The sequence below is a fragment of the Bubalus bubalis genome, chromosome 1 (genome assembly GCF_019923935.1).
Source record: "Bubalus bubalis isolate 160015118507 breed Murrah chromosome 1, NDDB_SH_1, whole genome shotgun sequence".
Taxonomy (NCBI): domain Eukaryota; kingdom Metazoa; phylum Chordata; class Mammalia; order Artiodactyla; family Bovidae; genus Bubalus; species Bubalus bubalis.
Window position 1 is genome coordinate 21,127,205 of NC_059157.1, and position 26,816 is coordinate 21,154,020.

The following is a 26,816-nucleotide window of genomic DNA, read 5'->3' on the forward strand; positions in this document are numbered from 1 at the left end:
TTAGGCGGTGCTTGTTGGGTGACAAACACTTAACGTCTAAGAAATAAAGAAAAAGGAACCAGCCTACACACTAATCCTTGAAGCCACGCCTCCTCCTAATATCCAGTACTCCTGGCTGGACTTAGTTCAGAGGTTGCAGGATATAGATCTCATCAAAGCCACTGACTCACAGTTCCCACAAGAAAGCAAGGGAACACCTACAGAGCAAAGGAGAAAAAAATCACTTCCTTCCAACTGTTATTTTTTGTGCTAAAGCACAACCTCTTGGTTTTCTTTGGTAATCCAGGGTAAGAAGTGTTGCTGATTTTATATATATATATACACACACACACATATATATATATATATATATATTTTTTTTTTTTTAAGATTCCTGCTATTCTTAAAGACTGAAAAGTTTTCCAGCCACAGCATATGAGAGCTAGAGCTAGAGGAACAGAGGAAGCCAGATAACCATCAGTATAGAGGTATTTTCTTTCAGGGGCAGCTTTGAGTCAGAATACACATGAGGAGCTGTTGAAAATGGAAAGAGTGGCTGAAATTGTAGACTATTAGTTTTGGAAGGGGCCTTTGTGGGGATGCAGTCTGGTCAGTTTTAAATGAGGAAACTCAGCTGAGTAAGATTGACAGCTGACATCTCTCTGTGCACCCTCAGGTCAGGGTAGAGGCAGAAAGGGATGTGGTGAGAGCCGTACAAGGAAGGCAAGAAAAGCACACCAAATAAGGGGGTGGGTATAAGCATGAGGCTAGAGGGGACTAGTCCACAAGCTGATTGGTCACCGACCTCCCCGGCCAGTTGAACTGGGGAGCAGGAGTCATAGGCAGGGTGTCCCTGTTACTGGTTGTTGTTGTCCAGTCGCTCAGTCGTGTCCGACTCTTTGTGACCCCATGGGCTGACTGCAGCATGCCAGGCTTCCCTGTCCTTCACCATCTCCCAGAGTTTGCTCAAACTCATGTCCACTGAGTCAGTGATGCCATCCAACTATCTCATCCTCTGTCATCCCTTTCTTCTCCTGTCCTCAATCTTTCCCAGCACTGGGGTCTTTTCCAGTGAGTTGGCTCTTCTTCGCATCAGGTGGCCAAAGTATTAGAGTTTCAGCCTCAGCATTCATCCTTCCAGTGAACATCAGGGCTGATTGACCGGAATTCTGATCACACTCCACTCCTCCCCCACCCTTATCTTCTGAGTGTTGATAATACATCTCTTTGCCTGAACCTGGTTCCCAGCTCCTGGGTGCAGCGAGCTGTGTGTACTACCTCTGTCCTTCTGGGGGCTTCGCACTGGGCTTGCTCTGCTGTCGCTCACTGATGCTGGTCAGTGAGGCTGGGGCACGGATATCAACGCATGACAACGTGGTCGTCCACCTTGCTCTCTCTTGCCTATGGAGAAGCATCTTAAGTAAGGAAACCACCCCCCACCCCACGCCCTGCCCCATGTGGATATGAGAGGCTTGGTGCCGGCCACTTCTGTCCAACTTCGGCTGGAGAAAGCAGAGAGAGACTCAGGCATGAACAGCTATCACATATGCGCAAGCAGCCCTACAAAGGCCTTGAGTGAAGTACACAGAACTAACAGTGGCCTTCCTGTGGGGCCTCTCTCCACGTGGTCTCAGGCCTCTGGGTTTGTTGTGCATCTTTCATGCTAGTCGTCCTGCTGAGAGGAGAGGGGCTCAGAGAGGTACTGCGTGCCCTGCCCTTAGGAGGGGACATGCACAACTTTTCTGGCACCAGGGACTGGTTTCCTGCAGGACAGTTTTTCCACAGACTGTGGGTGGCAGGGGGTGAGATGGTTTGGGGATGATTCAAGCAAATTACAGTTATTGTGCACTTTATTATTATTACATCAGCTTCACCTCAGGTCATCAGCCATTAGATCCTGGAGGTTGGGGGCCCCCTGAAAATGATGGGTGCACATCATAACTGTCCATTTCCTTAAATCTGAGACCCCTGTTTCTTTCACATTTTAACCTTCAGGAGAATAGCATGCATTTTACCACATATGGATAAAGTTAATGGGTTTCTTTTAATCCCCCTAAAAGCTTTTATTAAAATAGTGGGTACATCTTTGAATCAGTTCTTAGAGTGAAATAAATGAGTATTATTTCAGTTGGCACTTCCTTGTCTCCAATGTCAGTACCTTTTCTTAAATGTTTTTTTACTTGAACTCTTGTTTCATTGTGAGCTCTCCATTTCATGCAGTGATACAAAGATGAAGTCCAGTCTTCGCTCTGTCTAGCCTGGCCATCCATCTCACCTTCTGTGATGTTTCTGGATGTACCTGTGCTCTGTGGAGACCTGGGGCAGTGACGGAACTTTCCCAGAATCATATCAGTATCCATGTGCACCACTCTGGGAACTCAGGGGCCTAGGAACCACTCACTTTTCTGCTGCTTCTTTTATAAAATCACCTTCCTTTGCCCTCTGGGCTTCCCTGGTGGCTCAGAGGTTAAAAAAAAAAAAATCTGCCCACAATGGGGGAGACTCGTGTTCAATCCCTGGGTTGGGAAGATCCCCAGAGAAGAAAATGGCAACCCACTCCAGCATTCTTGCGTGGAAAATTCCATGGACAGAGGAGCCTGGTGGGCTACAGTCCATGGGGTCGTAAGAGATGCACATAGCTTAATGACTACACCACCACCACCATTGTTTGCCTTCTAAAATGTCTGTGGGCCTGCCCTGTCCCCCAGGCCATCAGTTTGTCAAAACTCATAGAATTACACACTAAAAAGGAGGCATTATACTGCAGCTAAACACTACCCTCTATAAACTGACTTTTTGAAAAAATCCAGCCAAGCCACACATGTTCACGTTTGTTGTTTCTGTTGCAACATTGTTTGCCACATATTAGAAGCAACCTAAGTAGCCATCCAGCAGGAGCTGGTTAAATAAATTATGATACTTGCATAAAATGATATAGTATGATCAGATCAATCGCTCAGTCGTGTCTGACTCTTTGTGACCCCATGAATCGCAGCACACCAGGCCTCCCTGTCCATCACCAACTCCCGGAGTTCACTGAGACTCACGTCCATCAAGTCAGTGATGCCATCCAGCCATTTCATCCTCTGTTGTCCCCTTCTCCTCCTGCCCCCAATCTCTCCCAGCATCAGAGTCTTTTCCAATGAGTCAGGTCTTCACATGAGGTGGCCAAAGTACTGGAGTTTCAGCTTTAGCATCATTCCTTCCAAAGAAATCCCAGGGCTGATCTCCTTCAGAATGGACTTGTTGGATCCCCTTGCAGTCCAAGGGACTCGCAAGAGTCTTCTCCAACACCACAGTTCAAAAGCATCAATTCTTCAGCGCTCAGCCTTCTTCACAGTCCAAGTCTCACATCCATACATGACCACAGGAAAAACCATAGCCTTGACTAGACGGACCTTTGTTGGCAAAGTAATGTCTCTGCTTTTGCATATGCTATCTAGGTTGGTCATAACTTTCCTTCCAAGGAGTAAGCGTCTTTTAATTTCATGGCTGCAGTCATCATCTGTAGTGATTTTGGAGCCCAGAAAAATAAAGTCTGACACTGTTTCCACTGTTTCCCCATCTATTTCCCATGAAGTGATGGGACCGGATGCCATGATCTTCATTTTCTGAATGTTGAGCTTTAAGCTATGGGGCACCTGTTAAAAAGAATGAAATACACCTGAACATCATCTGATGTGGACTATCTCCAATCCATAGTGGCAAATGAAGAAAAGGAATATTGGGGTCAGTGGGCACCGTTTGCTCTCCTTTGTGTAAACGTGTGTATGTTGCGTGTGTGTGTGTTTTGGTTGTTTGGCGGATCTGCAGAAGGATGCGTGAGAAATTGCCAGCAGTGGTGTCCTTTTGATTAGAGGGACTGGATGCTGAGGGACCGGATAGGAGGAAGACTCATTGGCATTGTATACCTTTTTTGCACTTTAATTTGTTCATATGCATATGTTGTCTCTTCAAGAAATAGATAAAAACAATATAAAATAAATTACTTTGATGGGAAAAAAAAGCCAACAGGACCCTGGAACTGAGCAGCATGGATTTCTAGCCTGAGAATTTCTGTTTCTCTCTCTCAGGTCCGTCATCTGAGCCAGCTCACTCGCCCACCAACAGCAGGAAGAAGCTCTTTGCCCCCGTCCCCTTCCCTTCAGGCTCCACCGAGGATGTGTCTCCCGGCGACCCCCTGCAGCCCCCGCCTCTTCCCCAGAAGAAGCTCGTGAGTCGGGCGGCCTCTTCCCCCGATGGCTTCTTCTGGACCCAGGGCTCTCCCAAGCCCAGAACAGCAAGTCCCAAGCTGAACCTCAGCCACTCGGAGACTAACGTCTGTGCTCATGAGGACTCCCACTTCAGCTACGCCTCAGGCCCTGGCGGCCGCCACCAGCACGTCTTCTCTGCTTCCGAGCCACTGGAGAAAACTTCCAAAGGCAGTGGCCACCGCAGCCCTGCGCTGGGGCTGGGGGGCAGCAAAGGCCTGCAGGGCAAAGGGGTCTCCTCCGCCTCATCCTCCCAGCTGAGCGTGTCCAGCCAGGCCTCGGCGGGCAGCACTCAGCTGCAACTCCACAGCCTCCTGAACAGCATCAGCAGCAAAGAGGGCACCTACGCCAAGCTGGGGGGGCTCTACGCCCAGTCCCTGGTCCGCCTTGTGGCCAGATGCGAGGACCTCTTCATGGGTGGCCAGAAGAAGGAGCTGCACTTCAGCGAGAATAACTGGTCCCTGTTCAAGCTGACCTGTAACAAGCCCTGCTGTGACTCGGGGGATGCCATTTACTATTGTGCCACCTGCTCCGAGGACCCCGGCAGCACCTACGCTGTGAAGGTAGGTCTCACCCCCCGCCTCCCACTCCCCCGCCATGCAGCTGGCGGTCCTGACTGGCAGCCCTGTGGCTTGAGAAGTCTTGTCCCCTCGGCCACCTCCCAGAGGAGGGTCATTTCCTGGAAATGCTCAGTGAGTTCACTCTTCCTGGCCCAGGACAGTGTGAGTTGTATGCACGTGTTCAGTGGAGGAAAGAGTGAGCTGAATGTGGTCAGCCTGGTCATCACAGGCAGCCCAGAGCCCGGGATCTGTACCCATCCAATGAAGGGATGTAAATTTGAACTCCTTGAAAGTCAAGGGGGTGGAGGTGCTTTTAGGAAGTTCTTTGCTCTGCTGACCCAGTGGACCTGAGAAAATGATCTTTGAATCACCACTCTGCTTCCACCCTGAACATTTTCTTGTGTTCAAGTGCATCAGTTACTGTCCCCTGCCTCCTGGGGCTGGACCTGGGGGCTCCTTCACTGTCAAGAGACAGCTGACCTCTCCATTTTGAGGAGGAACAAGCCTGGTGGGACAGGCTTTTAATCCTTCTTGCCCATGGGGTAGAAAGTGATGTGGCCCAAGGGGGCCACTTGGTGCCAGGTCTGCTACTGGATCAGAACTTCTGGATCAAGGGGTTTGGTTTTTTAGATTCATGATTGTGATATGCAGCTTGGATTCTAAGACCTCCTGTAATAATGTAGAGTTAGCCAATTCTGAAGAACAGTGCAGAAAATTCGCATTCCCAGAGAACATTAGAAGGCAGTGTTGTTCATTTCATCTGAAATCTAAACCATAAGGAGGGACTTCCCTGGCAGTCCAGTGGTTAAGGCTTCATCTTCCAATGCAGGGGATGCTGGTTTGATCCCTGGTCAGGAAGCTGAGGTCCCACGTGCCTCCCAACCAAAAAACCCAAAACAGAAACAATATTGAAACCAAATCAGTAAAACCTTTAAAAATGGTCCATATCAAAAAATAATAAGGAAACCAGCAGATAGACCTTGAGCCTGTTAAGGAAGAGAGTCCCAGTGTTCTCTGTGATTCTGCTGGAGCCTTGGCAGATCAGGGAGTATCTCCGTAGCGTGTGAAAAGGAAATTTCTTTTTAAATTTTTTTAACTTTTTTTTATATTGGAGCTCAATATTTTATGAAAAGGAAATTTGAAGAATTTCAAGTATTCAGAGTCTAGGGAACAGCAGCATCAATTTGCAGATGTGCCTGGCCTGATGATGGGGTGGAGGCGGGGTGCAGAGCATCCTCCTGCATGCGCCACCGTTCCACTTCATTAGTGCTGGTTCTGGATGGAATAGTCATCTGAATCCTCTGGGTCCCCAGGAGGGGGAGCAGGCCCCTTCCCGAGCTGCCTGTCTGCAGCCGAGCTCATCCGTGTCTGGGATGCAGGAGCTTCGGTTGCAGGTTCGCACCTGCTCAGGCTCACGTTGGTTCCTCTGTTTGTGGGCTTTGCTTCCTGTGGCAGTGAGAGAATGAAGCCAGCTCACGTAGCCCTGCTCCACGAATACAGGGTAGGAAAAAAAGCCTTTGTTACGTGTGCTGTCGAAGCTGTTTCATGCCTCAGTCAGCCAGAACTCCAGTAATTAGGGACCCGTGTTAAGTTGGCTGGGCCTTTTTTATTTCGCAGACGTGACTTAGCCCAGATTTTCAACCACGAAGCAGGCCAAGGCACCAAAGTTTAAAGCGAGACTTGGCTCAATGAAACCTTTGAAATTGGAGCTGAACCAGTCTGTGTGAAGGTCTTGAGCCAAAACCTGAGCGCAGACCCCTGAAAATGATCTTGCGGGATGGTGAGGGGAGGTGGGGGTGGAAGAGAAGCCTTTCACCCACCTCCTCTATCTTCACTCCTAATTTGACACTGTACAATGATCTTGAGGGGCCCTGCCCAGGGCTCCCCCACTGGTTAACATGCACCCTGTCTTTTGTTTGAGGCAGTGAGGTCTTGCCAGAGGACCAGCTCACTGATTTTGAATCCCATCCAGGCCAGTTGTCATTTACTCTGCTCCTTCATTTACATCTCTGTGCAAACTGCCTGGACTCCGGAGGAGAGTTTTTGGTGGGCTCAAGCCTTTGATACCCTGGAGAAAAGGATCCTTGGAAACGCATCCCAGGCCCGGCAGCTGCGCCCTCTGGGTTTGTATAATTACCTGCCAGCCACCTCTGGTTGCCTGGCTCCACCACCAGGTTACCGCCAGACCACAAGAGCAGTCACCATAGCAACCTTTCCCGGTGGGTGCTCACCTGGGCTAGGCTTTGTGTTGAAAGCTACGTCTGTGTTGTATCTTTTAATGTTCCCAGTGGCCCTGTGAGGAGGGACACTGCCCTTGAGATACAGAGAAGAAACAGACTTTGAGATAAATACAGTCAATTCTCAATATTTGGGGATTTCATATTTGTGAATTTGGTGCTGAAATTTTTTTGTAACCCCAAATAATAAATACTTGGGGTGCTTTAGTGGTCATTGTGCATTGTGCATCTGTTCTGGCCATGTGCGGAGTTGGGGAGATCCGAGGTAGTCAACACGCAAATCCCTAGCTGAGGTGCTACACGGGGACGCTCCACCTTCTTTCTCAGCTCTCATACTGTAAACAAATGCTTCATCGTCACACTTTTTTTTTTAAAGGGTGATTTCACCTTTTAAAACAGCCATGCCAAGCAATGAAGTCCTATCTCATGATCCTAAGGTCAGGAAGACTGTGATGCAGTTTTGAGAGGGTGTTAGATCAGCTTCTTTTCAGGCATGAGCTACACTGCTTCAGCCATGAGTCACTGTTAGCATAGTTGAGGTACTCAACAGTATCTATGAATAAGGCGTCTTTAAACAGAAACACACATACAGCTGCTGCTGCTGCTAAGTCGCTTCAGTCATGTCCGACTCTGTGCGACCCCAGAGATGACAGCCCACCAGGCTCCCCAGTCCCTGGGATTCTCCAGGCAAGAACACTGGAGTGGGTTGCCATTTCCTTCTCCAATACATGAAAGTGAAAAGTGAAATTGAAGTCACTCAGTCGTGTCCAACTCTTAGTGACCCCATGGACTGCAGCCTACCAGGCTCCTCCGTCCATGGGATTTTCCAGGCGAGAGTACTGGAGTAGGGTGCCATTGCCTTCTCCATACACATACAGCAGGGTTATACATTGGCCAGCTGATGAACATCTTGTGACCAGAGATTTGTAAGAGCTTCACGTTGTGTTTCCCCAGGAGCAGTGGTTCAGCATTCATGCGTTCAGTGTCTGTGACTACTTAATAGAACATAACGACCAACTGAAAAGAACAAGAATCAAGGGCAACTTGCCAATGTTTGCAGAGTTTGTATTTAAACTAAGGTCCTTTTCACCCTAAAGCTCATACTCTTCACCTCCAGAACACTTCTCAGCTGTATAATCTTGGGCAAATAACATTTTGAAGTCTCAGCTTCCTGCTCTGTAGTAACATCTATCTCATCGAGTTGTTCAATGAGATTTAAAGAGACAGTACAGGAAATGTGCTTTATAGGCACCATGTGAGTGTTATCTGGGTATGTTGTAGTTGAGAAGCTCTCACTTGTATCCATAGATGGCACTACAAACAGGTCCATACACAGTGGTTGTTGGTATTTATACACTAGACTGTTTTTTGAGGACCACCCCAGCCGACAATGTTCCAGAAAACTGCCATTTAAAAACCAAATATAGCTGGCTGGGCTCAGATAAGAAAGAACCTACAGCAGTGCCTTTTCGACATGTATCCTGAAACCACTTTTGTTAATGGAAGAGGAAACACTGTCTGGGATAGAATGAGCTTCCCTTTTATTTCTATTCTACTTTTCTAATAAGAGAGATCACTAAATTAATGTGCTCCCTCCCCTCAACCCCCCAACCCTCCAATTATCTTTTAAAAAGTTTTCTTAGTAGCTGAGCTCCTTTATGCCAGGTTTCATGCTGAGGTTTGTAGAGCTGCAATATAAATAAATCTCTTTGAAAAGGTGCTTGCAACAGAACTTCTAAAAACGTCACCTGTAAGCATTGTGGCACTCCATAAACACCGCCGTGATCATTCGAGTATAGCCATGCAGCAGCCGGAAGGGTTATTTTGAGATTGTTGCTGGGTGATATTTTGTAGAAAGGCCAGATGCCTTTCTTCTCAGGATTACATACTGATCCTTACCCTTCTACACAGCACGGCTGGGGCTGCACCATCCCCTTTGCAGGGGAGTGCCCACAGACCATCTGCAGTCTCTTTCAGTATAATTAATTAGAGGGGATCAGGCCTGATGGGAGGCCATTGTGTGTGACTCAAGACTCCCAGTTGTGCGGCCACCAGATGAAGATTCTTGTTGCTCAGGATCCTTAGGTAGCTGACGCTGTCATTAGTACAAAAAGATGTAGAAGAGGCGGGAAAGACACAGAGTAGGAATTCCCCAGAGAACTTGAGATCCTCTGCTTGTTTATTTCCATCTTCAGAGGGTGCCTTTGGGCCCTTGGGCTTCCCTATTCCCTGGAGAGCTTTCTGTTTTCTTTCAGTTGCTATGACTCACCCTTGGAAGAGTGGCTTACACTTAGCAGCTCCACTAAAATCAGCCCCATGGATTGTGCCAGTTGGTAGGCGTGGCATATTAACCTGGATCTAGAAACCAGGGCAGCCTAAGAGAATTTGACCAAGTCCTAGAGGTGTAGGGCCTGCATCTCTGCCCCTGAGATTCCCCAAGAAGGGAACATCCGAGCGATCAAACATATCTGCTGTCAGGTAGCTGCCAAGTCAGGTGCAGTGGCTGGGGAGTGAGGCTGATTGCCTGAGGAAGCTCTTTTCTGGCTTCCTGAGAATTTGTCCAGTCCACGTTGTGGGCAAAGAGATGTCTTCCTATCAAGGGAACTCATTCTGGCTGGATTGGATGATCATTTTAGGTTTAACTTTTTAAGAAATTGAGCATCTGTATCCAAAGGGGTGGTACCATTTTACATCCCACTAGCTGTATCTGTGGAGAAGGAAATGACAACCCACTCCAGTATTCTTGCCTGGAGAATCCCAGGGATGGCAGAGCCTGGTGGGCTGCCATCTATGGGGTCGCACAGAGTCGGACACAACTGAAGCGACTTAGCAGCAGCTGTATCTGAGACTTCCCATTTCTGCACATCCTCATAGACGCTTGGTATTATCATTTTATTACAGCCATTCTGGTGGGCATCACCTGGGTTCTCATTGTGTTTTTGACTTGCCTTTCCCTTATGACTCATGATGTTGAATATCTTTTCATGTGCTTATAGCCATTTACATAGTTCTTGGGTGAAATGCCTGTGAATATCTTTTGCTGACTTTTTGATTGGATAATTTATCTCACGACAGCTTTGCAATAATTCTGGGTACATTCTGGATGGATATGTGTTTTGCAAATATTTCCTCCCATTCTGATACTTGTCTTCCCAATTTTCTTAATACTTTTTGAACTCCACAAGTTTAAGATTTGATAAGGTCAAGTTTGTCTGCCTTTTTCTCTTCTGGACCATGGTTCTGGTGTAGTCACTGAGAAATCTTGGCTTAGCCTAAGGCCTCAAAGAGTCTGCCCTGTGTGTTCTTCAAAAGTATATATGTTTTGGCTCTCACACCTAAGCCTCTCCATTGTGACCTAGGTCTCTGTGACCCATTTTGAGTTAAATGGTGTGTGCCAGTGGGCAGTAGGGGTGTAAGTTCACCATTTGCGTGCGGATGTCTAAATGTCCCAGCACTATTCACTGAACAGAACGATGGCTCTGGCTTTTGACCTCACTTCCGCTTTCCCCCACAGATCTGCAAGACCCCCGAGCCCAAAGCAGCCTCCTACTGCAGCCCTTCAGTGCCCGTGCACTTCAATATCCAGCAGGACTGTGGCCACTTTGTCGCCTCCGTGCCCTCCAGCATGCTCACCTCTCCCGACGCACACAAGGACCCTCTGTCTGCCCTGCCCTCACATGCCCCCGCCCAGGAGCAGGACTGCGTGGTGGTCATCACTCGGGAGGTGCCCCACCAAACCGCCTCGGACTTTGTGCGGGACTTGGCCGCCAGCCACCAGTCTGAGCCGGAGGTTTACGAGCGGCGGGTGTGCTTCCTGCTCCTGCAGCTCTGCAACGGGCTGGAGCACCTGAAGGAGCATGGGGTCATCCACCGGGACCTGTGCCTGGAGAACCTGCTGCTGGTGCGCTGCGCCCCCCAGGCCTCCCCCGAGCCCTCCGCCGCTGCCTCCGTCCCTCCCACCACCACATCCCCCGCCCCTGCGGCTACCCCCTCCTCTGGCCCCTCAGCCACCGTCCCTACCAGCGTCACCCCCACCCCTCCAGCCGCCCCCGCCTTTCAAGGAGGGTCCAGTGAGAAACACTTGCCCCGGCTTATCATCAGCAACTTCTTGAAGGCCAAGCAGAAGCCAGGTGGTACCACCAACCTGCAGCAGAAGAAGAGCCAGGCACGCCTGGCCCCCGAGATCGTGTCTGCCTCCCAGTACCGCAAGTTCGACGAATTCCAAACGGGCATCCTCATCTACGAGCTGCTCCACCAGCCCAACCCGTTCGAGGTGCGGGCGCAGCTCCGGGAGCAGGACTACCGGCAGGAGGACTTGCCCCCGCTGCCCGCGCTGTCCCTCTACTCGCCGGGCCTGCAGCGGCTCGCCCACCTGCTGCTGGAGGCCGACCCCATCAAGCGCATCCGCATCGGCGAGGCCAAGCGCGTGCTGCAGTGCCTGCTGTGGGGGCCCCGGCGCGAGCTGGTGGAGCCGCCCGGCACCTCGGAGGAGGCGCTGTGCGCCACGCTCCACAACTGGATCGACATGAAGCGAGCCCTGATGATGATGAAGTTCGCCGAGAAGGCGGTGGACCGCCGGCGCGGGGTGGAGCTGGAGGACTGGCTCTGCTGCCAGTATCTGGCGTCGGCTGAGCCTGCAGCCCTCTTACAATCACTGAAGCTCCTACAGCTTCTGTGAGGCAGCTCCCAGCCCCCTCCTCTGGGCCGGACCCCCCATCCTACCCCCTTCCCCGTGCCCTGCCTTGCCTGGGAAACATCCGTGTCTCTTGGGAAATGGTACAAATGACTGTCGTACTTGGATGTAATATATATATATATATATATAAGATATAAATATGAAAGATTGTGGATGTCATTGCCCACCGTGGTCTAGCCTCCTTTTCTCCTGTAGTCTTGCAATTTCCTCTGCAATTATGTACATTTCTAGCTTCTTGCAAGGTCCTGAGGACAGTGCCGCCCGCCAAATGAAGCCTGGACTCTGGTCTCACTACCCCATTAGGCGGTCTCTTTACCTTCTTGTCAAGTGGCTATTTAAAAAAAACAAAAACAAAAAGAACCCTCCATTTTTAATTAAAATTGCTGGTTGAGTCCTGAGCAAAGCTCTTTCATCTCCAAGCGCGTTAATACCTTTGGTGGGTAAAATCGTTTTAAGCCCTTGAAACGGTGGCTTCAAGACCACTTGAACTGTCCCTGTTCTTCTACTTCTCGTCAGAAAGAGCATCAGGCCACAAGAGCCCAGGCATGTGGGGACCAGTTCATCTTCCCTGCCTCTCTCTCAACCTAACAGCCTCTTAGAAAGAAGCCAGACACAGCTGGTGTGATCCCAGAGTTTCAGAATTTAATCCCACTGCTCGAAATCCATTTCCAGTTTGCTAAAGCTGGTTATCATTTGTATCAGAAGCCTGGCTGAAAGCAGAAGCCACCCCAGATGGTTCAAATGACGAGAACTTAGCAGGGGACCACTTACAGGGTTGCGGGCAGGATTAAGAGAAAAACAACGGATGGTGAGACAAAAAGCAAGGGCTGGAGTGGGGAGGGTTCACTCAATCTGTTCCCCACCTGTCATCCCCAGGCCAAGACCAGTGAGACGCCAGAGAGCAAGGGGGCCTGGGTAATACAGCCAGCAAGACTGACTTCCCTGGCAGGATTGGGAAGAAAGGGTGGAGTGCTGGGTGGGGAACAGCCCGCTGTTAATGCTGTCCTAGATAAGGGCAGTGCAAGAACTCAAAAGTGTTTCCACTTTCAGACCACTCACCCACCTGCTGTTCAAAGCTCCTTTGGGTTTCCATTTTTTTAAACTCATTCAGTTGACACATTTATTGGCACCTGCTAGAGTCAGCATTTGTTACCATGCCTTTAAAAAGTGCTTCAGAGAAAATTCAGAAGCACCAGATCTTTCTTCCTCAAAACTAGACACAGAAAAAAATCAATAAACACCCATTTGAAGGGAAATAGCCCAAGAGCCTTGTATTGCTACCTAAAGGGTAATCTTTGAAGTTGTGAACGAATTTCTCAAACCTTGTTAATAACAATGGACAAGTTTAAAATAAATTCCAAGATCTTAATGGATGTCCTAGGAATCTAGGAAAGTGGCCAGCAACCAAGATGGCAAAATCTCCCAGGTCCCCTTCTACATATTTTTAAAATAATTTTATTGATTTATTATTGGCTGTGCTGGGTCTTCATTGCCACGAGGGCATTTCTCTAGTTGTGATGAACAGGGGCTACTCTCAAGTTGCAGTGTGTGGGCTTCTCATTGTGACTTCCCTTGTTGCAGAGCTTGGGCTCTAGGGTGCATGGGCTCAGTGGTTGCAGCTTCTGGGCTCTAGAGCACAGGCTCAGTAGTTGTGACGCACGGGCTTAGTTCCTCTGTGGCATGAGGGACCCTCCCGGACCAGGGATCGAACCCCTGCCTCTTGCATTGGCCGGAGGATTCTTCACCACTGAGCTACCGGCAAGTGCTCCTTCTGCGTATTAATTTCACTCTTTTTGCAGCCATTGCAGCCTGGGACTCCAAGTAAACACAGCCACACTTCCAAGCATCTAAGGTGAACCCTGGGCCTTCGAGGCACATATGTCGCTTCAGTGGTTGCTTGAGCATTGAGGGAAAAACCGGCTAAAACCAGCTTTGTACAGAGAAAGAGTTTTGAACATGGAAATCATAATTCTCCGTAGGACCCATCTGTTTCAGAGGGTATTATTTTGTCAGTTGTTTCTTCCTGGGAATTTTCCAGGCAAACCCTCCACCCTCAGTTTGCTGTCTTTGCTTTCTTGTTCTTTCTCACATCAAATAAATAAACAATGGAGAGGGAGGAAGCAAATATTCTGCCAGGGGGAATGCAGCGCTATTTGGAAATAACCGTCACAAGAGGCACATTTTAAACCTCTGAATTAATTGCACCTTTTTTATATGCCACCCACTTCAGGGGAAAAAAAACAACAACACTGAGATGGTAGAAAAGATTTTCAGAACTAAAATGAACCCCAAAGTAAAGGTGGAAAGAGAAGGAACTGTAGCAGTAAATTCTAATTAAGAAGAATGGTAGTGATCAAACATAAGACTTACTTCTGAGCTTAGGTCCACCAACCTAAGAAAAGTAGAGAACAGCCGGGTGTTCTCCATTTTTGGGTAATTCTTTGGGTAATTTCAGGAGACAGTTCATCGTCAGGAACAAGCCTTTTCCTGATGCTTGATTTTGAAGGGATTTTGTCAAGGATTTCCTTATTTAAAGGCATTAAATAATGTTCCCAACAGCACACACACACAAATGAAAAAGACATTTTTTTAGATAGGGCAATTCCTTATATCCACCATTGCTGAAATCCACAGATGAACATTCAGGTCTAGTTTAATTGAGATGATTCTGCAGGGCCCTTGCCACTCACTCAACTCCACGAATCAGCCTTTTCCATGAACAGCAAGTCACGCGGCTACAAATATTAGGTTTGGCAAACAGCTTCAGGCACACAGAATTCCAAATATAGGTTTTGTTTTTTTTTTTGCCCCAACATATACCTGGGATGCATGACTTTACTTCACAGAAACATCAAGCACCAAATAAATTTAAATCCAGAAACAAAGTTTCTTCCACAGGGGACCAAGGTTCAGAAAGAGGCAGCAACCTTTGTATGATGACAGTCTTGGAACATCTGGCTATCTAATAGTCCTGTTATCTGTGAGTTCATCTCCTCTCCTTTCTTCTCGGCTTTAGACCCAACTACTAGTATTTAAACCTCTAGGTTCTTTTCCCTCCAACTCTGAATCAAGTTGCCCACATAGCCTTTCCACATTATACTTTGGGTTGTTAACGGGCTTTTCCCTTTCCCATGCCCAGATGTAGAATCATTTTCTTTTCCTAAATTCTTTTATGCAGGTGTTAGAAGGCAGGTGTCTAAATTATTGTATCCTTGCTGGAAGCAAGATAAGTACTTCAGAGAGGATTTATTTATGGTAACACATGGCTCAGCTCTAAAAAGATGGGGCTCTGGGGAGCTGTAGTTAACACTCCGTGTGAGGCATCCTGGTTTCCAAAGGCTTGGGGCTGGAGAAAGCCCTCTTGTGAGGCACACGTGTACACAGAACAATGACGAAGATTTTGAAGAGGGAAGACACATATTCCTTTAATGACTTCTCTGAAATGTGTTCTTTTAATATACCGCCAGTCAAGGCAGCAGCCCTTTCCCACTCTGATGAGTGTCTATAAGTCTTTGAAGATCTAAGAGTAAGCTTATTAAGTCCCATTAAAGTAGTAGATTTATAATGTAAAATCTGCTTGGCATGTTTAATAGAGGGTGAGGTAAATGGAATTGATTTATTAGAAACCAAAATTTAAAGCAATTGCTGTCATTTGCTAAAAATAAAAGGCAAGAATAAAACATCTGGGGCCAGTTCTATGGGATGAAAGTCTTGACAAATTACTCTTTCTTCCTTTTTTCCAATGCTAATTAACACAGTTAACAACACTCCAGGAGACCTACTCCAGGTCAGAGATGCCTTTGGAGGACCTATGCCCTGGAAAGGAGGTCATCTTCAGGTAAAGCATCCAGATTAACCCAAACACAGTATCATTGATTGAGGAGGATCTGGGGTCATGGTCACTTTGGAAACTTACTTGATCTTGGGTACTCAGTCTTCTTTTCTGGAGTCAGGGAAGCAAAGTCAAGTTCACTTGGGATCTTTCTGCATGCCAGCCAGGCAGCTTTGTATTGAAGTATCCCAGTGGGATTTGAACATGTACACTTTTCACATATCCTGAAGGCGGGATTCAAATCTTTCCAGACCCTTTACCAGAAATGATTACAGCTATTTCCTACAAAAATGCTGTCCTGAACACCGGATGTGATTAGATGACCAAAATGTTTATGTACAGTATTAGGACCTAAAGGTCATCCTTCAGGCTCCCGCCTTAGTACCTTATCAGGGATAATCAGGCACAGAGACAGGTTAAGGGAGCTGAGCATGGGAACTGAACTCTTCTAAGGGTGGAAGAGAAGGCAGGAAATGAGAAGGCAAGATTCAGAAACAAACCATCTGTTTTCCCACTTGCGTGGATCCAGCCCCGAGGACTTCCCACAATCCCCCAAAAGATATTCTTGTGTCATAGTCCAACAGGGCTGCTGGCAAAATACCATAAACTGAGTGGGTTATGACAACAGAAATTTGTTTCTCACAGTTACAGAAGCTGGTGAGTCCAAGATCGTGGTGCTTGGCAGATTCATTTCTGATGAGAGCACACTCCCTAGTTCACAGATGGCCATATTTTCGTTGTATCCTCACATGGCAGAAAGGGCAAGGGAGCTCTCTGGGGTCTCTTTTATAAAAAACAGACCACTAGTCCCATTCATGAGGACCCCAACCTCATGACCTTAGCACCTCCCAAACACCCCACCTAGTATTACCATCACATTGGGGATTGAGTTTCAATGTATGGATTTGGGGGAGGGGCAGTGGGAGGTACACAAACATTCAGTCTAGGGCATCACTTGTCAGACCTTTACTGGGGTCATACAGTCACTACTATGTCCTCAAAGAGCTCCAGCTATGCAGAAGCTGTAGAACTTCAGGTTGTGTAGATTTCAACTTCCGAGTTTATAGCAAATTCCTTTAAAAAAAAATCTGAAAGACTAAGAATTGTGCCCTTTATGTATGACCTTTCTTTATTGACTATCCCATCACTAGTATGATTTTTCAGCTTTCCTAGGGGCCTTCCCTGGTGGCTCAGATGGTCAAGAATCCACCTGCAAAGCAGAGACCTGGGTTCAATCCCTGGGTCGGGAAGATCCCCTGGAGGAGGGCATGGCAACCCACTCCAGTATTCTTGCCTGGAGAATCCCCATGGACAGAGGAGCCTGGAGGGCTACAGTCCATGGGGTCGCAAAGAATCTGACACAACTGGGCAACTAAGTACAAAGCAGTAGCTGAGCTTGCCTTCTCCCCTACCCCTCAGTCTTACTGGTTTTATTTATTTGGGAAATGTAAACCATGACATGGCACCAAAAGCCCAAACTATTCAAAAAGAGATACTCAGAGAAGTATCACTCCCCCACTCCAGCCCCTGTCACAGTCTCTCCATCCTTTCTAACCTGCTCCCACCCATCTGTTGCAGTCCCCAAACTCGATGATTTCTTCTTTATCCTTCCTGTGCGCCATGAACACAGATGCGCAGAGGCAAATATATTTCTTTTGTCTCACACATAAGTTATTAGACTGGCGATAAAAGACTACTTCGCTTTTCTCTTAGCAGTGTGTTTACAGAAGCTTGCTTTGTTTTATGAAAATGTTTGAAGTTTTACTAATCATGATATTTACAGACACATATTCAACAGATGTTTATGTCTTCACACTGTAGGTAACACTTGTGTTCCCAGACTGATAGAAACATCTTAGGGTCTTTCAAGGATTCCCAGTCTTCGGCTTCATTATCGTCGTTCAGTCGCTAAGTCCTGTCTGACTCTTTTGTGACCTTATGGATGGTAGCTCACCAGGCTCCTCTGTCCATGGGATTTCCCAGGCAAGAATACTAGAGTGGTTTGCCATTTCCCTTTCCAGGGGATCTTCCAACCCAGGGACTGAACTTGCATCTCCTGCTTGGCAGGCAGATTCTTTACCCTTGAGCCACCGGGAAGCCCCCCAGAAGCTTTCTTAAAGTGGGGAGGCAACTTGATCTCTCACTCGACTCAGAGAATTCACAGGGTTTCATCACCTTCTACCCAGGTATTTAAAAGCATCATTTGCACAGCTAGAAGAGTGTTCATCCCCCAAAGTTTTAATGATCTCTTAGGACTATAGCTCCTCAGTTCAACCGATTTCATTTCCATGGCGAGATATGAACTGTTTTTAGTCCCAGATAGAAATCCTGAGGTTTGCCCCAAACCACCTGCAGTCAGCAGACCCCTAAGTTTAATGGTGAATTTTATCCTTCACCCTCACTCCTCTGTGGAGTGGTACTTGCTGGTTCTTGCACTTAGAACCCAACACTTCTTTGATAAGCTCTGCCTTGAGCCCTTACCTGACTATAGCCAGGTCTCAGAGGAGAACACTCCCAGGATTATCTTCCAGAAAGAGTGTTCAAGGAGGGAAAAGATGGTGCTGCTCTGTGGCTTGGCCTTTCCGTGGCTTTTCCCTGACAGTAGACAGTGCCATGTAAACAACAAGAACTCCACTTGTGGAAATTGTTTGTAGAACTTAGAGTTAACCCTTCAACAAAAGGAGCCTGATACTATTGGTCTTGACTGAGTTCAGCATGAGTCGTTTCAAGTACCTGATTGAATATGGACAGAATGAAGGGTTTTGCTGGCTGTTCCATCCAGTCGAACAGCTCCACGTGGAGACAAGAAATCGGAGAGAGAAGCTGGGGGTGGGGAGCTGTGTTTCCAGCGCAGAAAACACAAAAGGGCACAGAGCAGAGAGCACCTTCTCGACCAGTGCCAATCATACCCTGGCAGCTGGAGCTGGCAGCCTCCCCTCAGCTATGAATCACCTGTTTGTTTGCAGCCCTCATCCTGCAGAAGGCCCCAAGCCAGCTGCTGGGCTCTGCCTAATCCCTGATCGCTGGGCAGCACCCCCTCTTTTCAACTCTGAAAAGGCAACAGACCATCAGAGAAAGCATTGGAATAAAGAAAACCAAGGGCATTGTGACGTGGAGGCTGCTACCCCTTGGGTAGGATAAGCATTGCTGAGCAAATCCAGCTCACAAGCGCTCGCACAAAAGGGCTTTCTCTAGGAGTTCCTCTCTGGGAGCAGTTTGCTGGAGAGTAGGGATTATCACCTTCTAGGGGACAAACCCTGGAAGGTCTGAAATTTCTCTTCTGTAGTACCTCCAACACCACCATGAAGGGAAAGCAAGGCTGAAGAAAAGCGACGCTTAAGTGATGCTGTGAAGAGCAGACCACAAGCCCTGGGAACGCTACCCCGAGGCTCTGTTTGCTATCAGTGTGTCTGTAAGTGGACACCATGAGGCTTAGTGAACAGAAACTGGGCAAGTAATCCAGGTTCTTTGTCCAGCTTTCAGTCACACACCTCTGTGGTCTGAGCACTGAGAAAGGAATGCCTTCATCCAGGCAACCTTTCACTCAAGGACTCCCTGGGTTGTATAAACAGAAGTCTCTAGTTTGCTGTCTAATGAAAATATTGGAAAAGTATGAGTGACATAATAATAGTCTCTTTGTTTACCTCATTTCACTCTTCCAAAGGGCTTCAAGTCTTTGTGTTTGAAATATCATTTTGCTTTGGTACAACACTCATCTGATATATGTAGGAATCAAGACAGGAAATCTACATATTAAGAGGGGATCAAGGTCTGCAAGAGATCTCTAGTCTTTCCCATTCTATTGTTTTCCTTTATTTCTTTGCATTGATCACTGAGGAAGGCTTTTTTATCTCTCCTTGCTATTCTTTGGAACTCTGCATTCCATCTTGTCCCATCACTTCATGACAAATAGATGGGGAAACAATGGAAACAGTGAGAGACTTTATTTTTGGGGAATTCACTGCAGATGGTGACTGCAGCCATGAAATTAAAAGATGCTTGCTCCTTGGAAGAAAAGCTATGATCAACCTAGACAGTATATTAAAAAGCAGAGACATTAATTTGCCAACAAAGGTCTGTCTAGTCAAAGCTTTGGTTTTCCCAGTAGTCACATATGGATGTGAGAGTTGGACTATAAAGAAAGCTGAGCACCAAAGAACTGATGTTTTTGAATTGTAGTGTTGGAGAAAACTCTTGAGAGTCTCTTGGACTGCAATGAGATCCAACTAGTCCATCCTAAAGGAAATCAGTCCTGAATATTCATTGGAAGGACTGATGCCGAAACTGAAACTTCATACTTTGCCCACCTGATGTGAAGAACTGATTCATTTGAAAAGACCCTGATGCTGGGAATGACTCAAGGCGCAGGGAGAAGGGGACAACAGAGGATGAAATGATTGGATCATTTCGGCGTCACCAACTCAATGAACATGAGTTTGAGTCAGCTCCGGGAGTTGGTGATGGACAGAGAAGCATGGTGTGCTGGAGTCTGTGGGGTTGCAAAGAGTTGGACACAACTGAGCAACTGAACTGAACTGAAGTGAAGGTCTGGAAAGGTGAATTGATAGGTGAAATGTAAAGCAGGACTGGGATCTAGACTGCATAACTTCCATCTCCACCAAGCATCATTGTGTGGTCACAAATTTCCTGGGGACCCATCAGCACCCTGGTTGTCCTTCAACATTCAGCTCAAGCCTTATCCCACCCATGAAAGCTAGCTTCCATCTCACCTCTGCCCTCACTCCATCTGGAGGTCACCCTTGACCCAGTATTCTTGACTCATTCCTGGCTCCCTCTTGGAGAGGCGGGTCCTATTTTTCCCTCACTGTAATAAGAACGATGATGGAGTGTATTCATTGTCACTAAGTAGACCCTGAGCCCCCTGAGTACATCAACCATGTCTCAAACGACCCCAGTCCTTTGTATTGTACACAGTCGGTGCTTAACCAATGTGTTGATGGTATTGAGGACAATGCATGGTTTACAGTGGATGATTGGGACTGCTGCTTATGAGAAACGATGCCCCACTCATCATCCAAGGCCGTACAGCTGGCAAAGCACCTTCACAAGCCTTGTTGCATGCCAGCGCTCACCGGTGGTTCAGGATCTCCAAGGTCAAAGCACAGAGAGTTTAGAGAGACTAAGTGACCTGCGGGAGAGTACTTATGGCTGGGGAGTGACAGCACCCAGGCTGGAGCCACGTCTTCTGTGGTCAAACCCAGCGTTCTCTCACCCACATTCCTGAAAAATAGCACACCCCAATTCACACAGGGACCCCCAAATCCTCTGTCTTTTACACCTAAAGGTCTTTCTGTTTTTCCACTTCAACAGTGCCTATAGTGAGCTCCACAACTAATATCCAAAGTTGAATTCAGAGCAACATTTTACAGTTTCTCAGGCACGTCACGCCAACACTATCTGTCTCTCTAAAATGTGTAGGAATGCGGTGGGCTGTAACAGATGCACATGAGTTTTGTGAGCACCGTTCTCCATTGAATTACCTTAGATGCACTCCCAGAATGACAGCACCCCCAGAGGAAGAGCATTCTGTCTCCTCGACCTTCTGCTCAGCCCTGAGGTTGCCACGCTCCAACCCCTCCCCTGCACTGAGGCTGGGGAGGGGGATGGGGAGAGGGGGTGACATGGGGAACGTCCCAGGCAGATACTCACATTGAAATGACTGTGACTTCACAGTCCCTCTCCTGAGGTGTCTTCCTCCCTCGGGCTTGTCAGCCTGGCACCCAGCCCCAGGCAGGACAACTGGTCAGAGAGAGCAGTGTGGTTTCTCAGCGAGAAGGCTCCAAACACCAAATTCTATCTCGTGCCCTGAACCAAGGCTCCATGGGCAGAAAGGAAGCACGAGCATCACACTGCTCAAGCTGCTTATTGTTCACCCTGCATTAAGAGAGTTCAAGGCTGAGTCTGAATGTCACTGAGATGCCAGCTTGATGGCACGGAAAGTGTCTAACGTAGCTGTCCCAATATGCCTGGCACCGAACCTCTGAAATGGGACTCAGCCTAGCTGAGTCAGGGCTGCAAGGCTGGACACATGGCATCATAGCAGGACTCCAGGCAGTGCATTCACCGAGTTCCTTGCAATAAAGAATTTCATGGGACTTGGGTGTGGAGTGCACTGTTCTTCAATGCTTAGGGAAAATGTAGGATGAAATTTAATAAGAACCACCTGAATTCGTAAGTGTACATAAGTTTACAAATCATTTGTTTGTGGTAGTTCTACTTTTAGTTCTTAAAGGAACTTCCATACTGTTTTCCAGAGTGGTTGAACAAATTTATGGATTCCAAGAGGGGAAAGAGGTAGGATGGACTGGGCGATTGGATTGGCATATATACACTACTATGTATAAAACAAATAGCTAATGAGAACCTACTGTATAGCCAGGGCTGACTAATGAGAACCTACTGTATTACCCAGGGAACTCTACGCAATGCTCTGTAGTGACCTAAATGGTAAGGAAAAGCAAGGAAGAGGGGATGTCTGTATACATATAGCTGATTCACTTTGCTATACAGCAGGAACACAGCTGTAAATCAATTATGTATGCATGCATGTGTGCTAGGTCACTTCGGTTGTGTTCGACTCTTTGCAGCCGTATGGACTGTAGCTTGCCAGGCTCTTCTGTCTGTGAGATTCTCCAGGCAAGAATACTGGAGTGGGTTGCCATTTCCTTCTCCAGGGGATCTTCCTGATGCAGGGATCGAACCCACACGTCCTTTGCATCTCCCCATTGCAGAGAGGTTCTTTACCACTACAGTCACTTGGGGATCCCCAGAGAACAGCCATACTCCAGTTTAAAAAAAAGTTTATCAGTGATTTTTTTTTTTAAGGAATACACTTGAGCAAAAATTTCCTTGATGTAGTGTTCTGTTCAGGTTTCCCCAAAGTTGGACCAGCTTTAAGACATACTCTATTTCTTGGCAACGGCCCAAGGCTGCCTTCCTTTTGAGTTGCTTCTCAGTGTGATGTTCTTAGAACAGGAATTCAGTTTTCCAAAACAATTTCTCCGTCTTTCTGGGAAAAAGACTCCATAAACCTCATGAACCTAGCCGGTTCACAAACCTTGCCTGGCATCCCTGACAGCTAAGCTCAGTCCAGTTCCGATCTCTGCCTGGGTTTCTGTTCATTTCTGGTCAGAAAGGTCTGTGAGTTCAATTCTCAGCAGATTATTTCATTGGTCTTAATAAGGGCATGTCAGGGCTCTGGCAGGAAGAATCTGGTTTCAGAAGCAACTTTCCTTTGAAAGTGCCAGGGTAATCGCTTCTACCCAAACCCATGAGGATCACATTGCAGGAAGCGAAAATGTGATAGCATGACATCTTGGCAGCCAGGCTTCTTTCCTCTCCCCCCAAAGCCTCCAGACAAATAGCTCTCAGGGAGGGGGTATGGGGGAGTGATGTCTACATCAGACGCTGCTTGTCACTCGGTGGGTCTCCCAGATGGGGAAGTGTTTGCTTTGGCTGAGAATGACTATCTTCTCTGCATCCGGAGTCAGGGGCTGACTGCAAGACACTCTTTCTGGCTGTAGCTAGGCGGATTGTGGGTGCCATGCCTTTCCCCAGCTCCCCTCATCCAGAAAGGTCAGAGGAAGTTAAGACAATACAAAGGACCTAAGAAGAACTGAAGATCTCCAAAGTGGGCAGAGGCTCCCGGGTGTGCCATTTTAAAGATCATAAAACCTCTGAGTTGATAATGTCCAGCTCTTGGCAAAATCTAGGATTTTGCAGGATGCTAAAATTAGATTTTTTTTCTTTTTTCAAAGAACACATAGGGGCTTCCCTTTTGGCTTAGTGGTAAAGAATCCACCTGCCAATGCAGGAGACCTGGGTTCAAGCCCTGATCTGGGAAGATCCCAGATGCCACAGAGCAACTAAGCCCATGTGCCACAACTATTGAGCCTGTGCTCTGGAGCCTTGGAACCATACCCACTGAGTCCACAAGCTGTAACTACCGAAGCCTGCGTGCCCCAGAGCCTGTGCTCTGCAATAAGAGAAGCCCACATCCTGCAACAAAGAGTAGCCCCCACTTGTGGCAACTAGAGAAAAGCCCATGAAGCAAAGGAGACCCAGCACAGCCAAAAATAAATAAATAAAATTATATATATACACATATATATGTATATATATAAGAATGCACAAGAGGTAGAAACACATCCATCTCCTATTTAACTCACCCTTGCATCCATAGATCTCCTCAGAAAATTCTTCTGCATTAACAACTGCTAGAGGAGAACATAGGCAAAACTCTCTGACATACATCACAGCAGGATCCTCTATGACCCACCTCCCAGAATATTGGAAATAAAAGCAAAAATAAACAAATGGGACCTAATTAACCTTAAAAGCTTCTGCACAACAAAGGAAACTATTAGCAAGGTGAAAAGGCAGCCTTCAGAATGGGAGAAAATAATAGCAAATGAAGCAACTGACAAACAACTAATCTCAAAAATATACAAGCAAATCCTACAGCTCAACTCCAGAAAAATAAATGACCCAATCAAAAATGGGCCAAAGAACTAAATAGACATTTCTCCAAGGAAGACATACAGATGGCTAACAAACACATGAAAAGATGCTCAACATCACTCATTATCAGAGAAATGCAAATCAAAACCACTATGAGGTACCATTTCACGCCAGTCAGAATGGCTGCGATCCAAAAGTCTACAAGCAATAAATGCTGGAGAGGGTGTGGAGAAAAGGGAACCCTCTTACACTGTTGGTGGGAATGCAAACTAGTACAGCCACTATGGAGAACAGTGTGGAGATTCCTTAAAAAACTGGAAATAGAACTGCCTTATGATCCAGCAATCCCACTGCTGAGCATACACACTGAGGAAACCAGAAGGGAAAGAGACACATGTACCCCAATGTTCATCACAGCACTGTTTATAATAGCCAAGACATGGAAGCAACCTAGATGCCCATCAGCAGATGAATGGATAAGAAAGCAGTGGTACATATACACAATGGAGTATTACTCAGCCATTAAAAAGAATACATTTGAATCAGTTCTAATGAGGTGGATGAAACTGGAGCCCATTATACAGAGTGAAGTAAGCCAGAAAGAAAAACACCAAATACAGTATACTTATGCATATATATGGAATTTAGAAAGATGGTAACAATAACCCTGTGTACGAGACAGCAAAAGAGACACTGATGTATAGATGAGTCTTATGGACTCTGTGGGAGAGGGAGAGGGTGGGGAGATTTGGGAGAATGGCATTGAAACATGTAAAATATCATGTATGAAATGAGTCGCCAGTCCAGGTTCAATGCACGATACTGAATGCTTGGGGCTGGTGCACTGGGACAACCCAGAGGGAGGGTATGCGGAGGGAGGAGGGAAGAGGGTTCAGGATGGGGAACACAGGTATACCTGTGGCGGATTCATTTTGATATTTGGCAAAACTAATACAATATTGTAAAGTTTAAAAATAAAATTTAAAAAAAAAGAAGAAAAAAAAAAGAAAAGGGATCACATATCATAGGATACCAAATGGTCTGTTTCAGGAGTTCTGTGGACAGATTACAGGCACATTCAAATTAAAATCAAGAGTTAAATGCAAAAAAAAAAAAAAAAAGTCAATGAGGAACTTCCCTGGCAGTTCAGTGGTTAGGACTCTTTGCTTCCACTGCAGGGGACATGGCTCCGATCCCTGGCTGGGGAACTAAGATCTGGCATGCTGTGCAAAGTGACCCCCTCAAAAAAAGTCAATGAAGCACGAGACCTACCTGCCACAGTCCTGGGTGGGAAGTCACTTTTTCTCTCTGTCAATCACTGAGCTGTAATGGGATCCCCATTGGATGCCCTGAGCCTAAGTAATGTCCTCAAGTCATTGCTTTTTTGATTGATAAAAATGTATGGCACTATTCAGCTACTGAAATCTATGATAATCTCAGAAAGTTCCCCAAAGTCACTTTTAAATCCAGGTGAGATGCCCACTCACCTATCCAGCATTCTTATAAGGAACAGGGTAGCCATTTGGGGCTGGGGGGAGGACGCAGTGGGAAACAGAGTTCAAAGACGCTACCATGTCCTATGACTTTTATCCCTGAGACTGATAGAAGCCAAGAAAGGATTATGGGCTTAGGACAGGGATGATCAGGCAATGATGGCAAAATAAGTTAGTACTGAGTCAGGGCTTGAAAAAAGTTATGGTCATTTTCTTAGAGCATTCAAAGGGCTGGAACTTGGATAATTGTGTATATAAAAAATATAGCATTTAAAGTTCGCATACCTCTTTCAAACACATCTTTTTAAAATCAGTAGTTTTCTAGGCACCTTGTCTTGCCTCTTCTTGTTCAGATTCTTCAAGGAGAATGACTTTGTCCTCTACATCTTTTGTGCATGTGTATATGCTCAGTCATGTCCCACTCTTTTCGACCCATGGACTGTAGCCCACCAGGCTTCTCTGTCCATGGGATTCCCCAGGCAAGAATACTGGAGTATGTTGCCATTCCCTCCTCCAGAGGATCTTCCTGATTCAGGGAAGGAGCCCGAGTCTCCTACATCACTACATTTCTTATATCCTTCAAAACGTGACTCACAGGGCAGCAGCATCTGCATTCCTGGGAATTTGCTACAAATGCAGAATCTCATGCTCCACCCAGAACCTACTGAATCAGATACTGCATTTTAACAAGATTCCTACATCATCTGTGCGTTAAAGTTTGGGAAGTGCTGCTGCGCTCCTTTTAGCCCTTTAGATCCCCAGTCTTGAAGCAAAATAATTATCATACGAATGTTTTACTTTTTTAAAAAAACTTTATTAAAATATAATTCACATACCGTGCTATTCACCCACGTATAGTGTTCAGTTCAATGTGCGTGCGTGCTAAGTTGCTTCAGTCATGTCCGACTGTTTGCAGCCCCCATGGACTGTAGCCTGCCAGGCTCCTCTGTCCATGGGATTTCCCAGGCAATAATACTGGAGTGGGTTGCCATTCCCTCCTCCAGGGGATCTTCCCGACCCAGGCATCGAACCCGTCTCTTAAGTCTGCTGCTCTGCAGGCGGGTTCTTTACCACTAGCGCCACCTGGGTAACTTTTAGTAAATTCATAATTTTGCAGCCATCACCAAATCAATTTTACAACGTTTTTATTATTCCATAAAGATACTCCTATAGGGCTTCCCTGTTAGCTCAGCTGGTAAAGAATCTGCCTGCAATGTGGGAGACCTGGGTTCTGTCCCTGGGTTGGAAAGATCCCCTGGAGAAGGGAAAGGCTACCCACTCCAGGGTT

The 26,816-nt window shown here is 46.9% G+C and overlaps 1 protein-coding gene across 4 annotated transcripts in view; it reads left to right on the forward strand.

Moving 5' to 3' along the window:
* Positions 1 to 12,127, forward strand: part of PRAG1 (PEAK1 related, kinase-activating pseudokinase 1) — a 47,721-nt gene extending 35,594 nt beyond the window's left edge. For all 4 annotated transcript variants that reach the window (XM_025279138.3, XM_006045550.4, XM_006045549.4 and 1 more), the window contains exons 5-6: positions 4,053 to 4,792; positions 10,541 to 12,127. In XM_025279138.3, the coding sequence (XP_025134923.3) occupies positions 4,053 to 4,792; positions 10,541 to 11,704 (1,904 nt within the window). In that variant the 3' untranslated portion in view covers positions 11,705 to 12,127. The remainder of the gene's footprint in view (positions 1 to 4,052; positions 4,793 to 10,540) is intronic.
* The last annotated feature ends 14,689 nt before the right edge of the window (positions 12,128 to 26,816 follow it).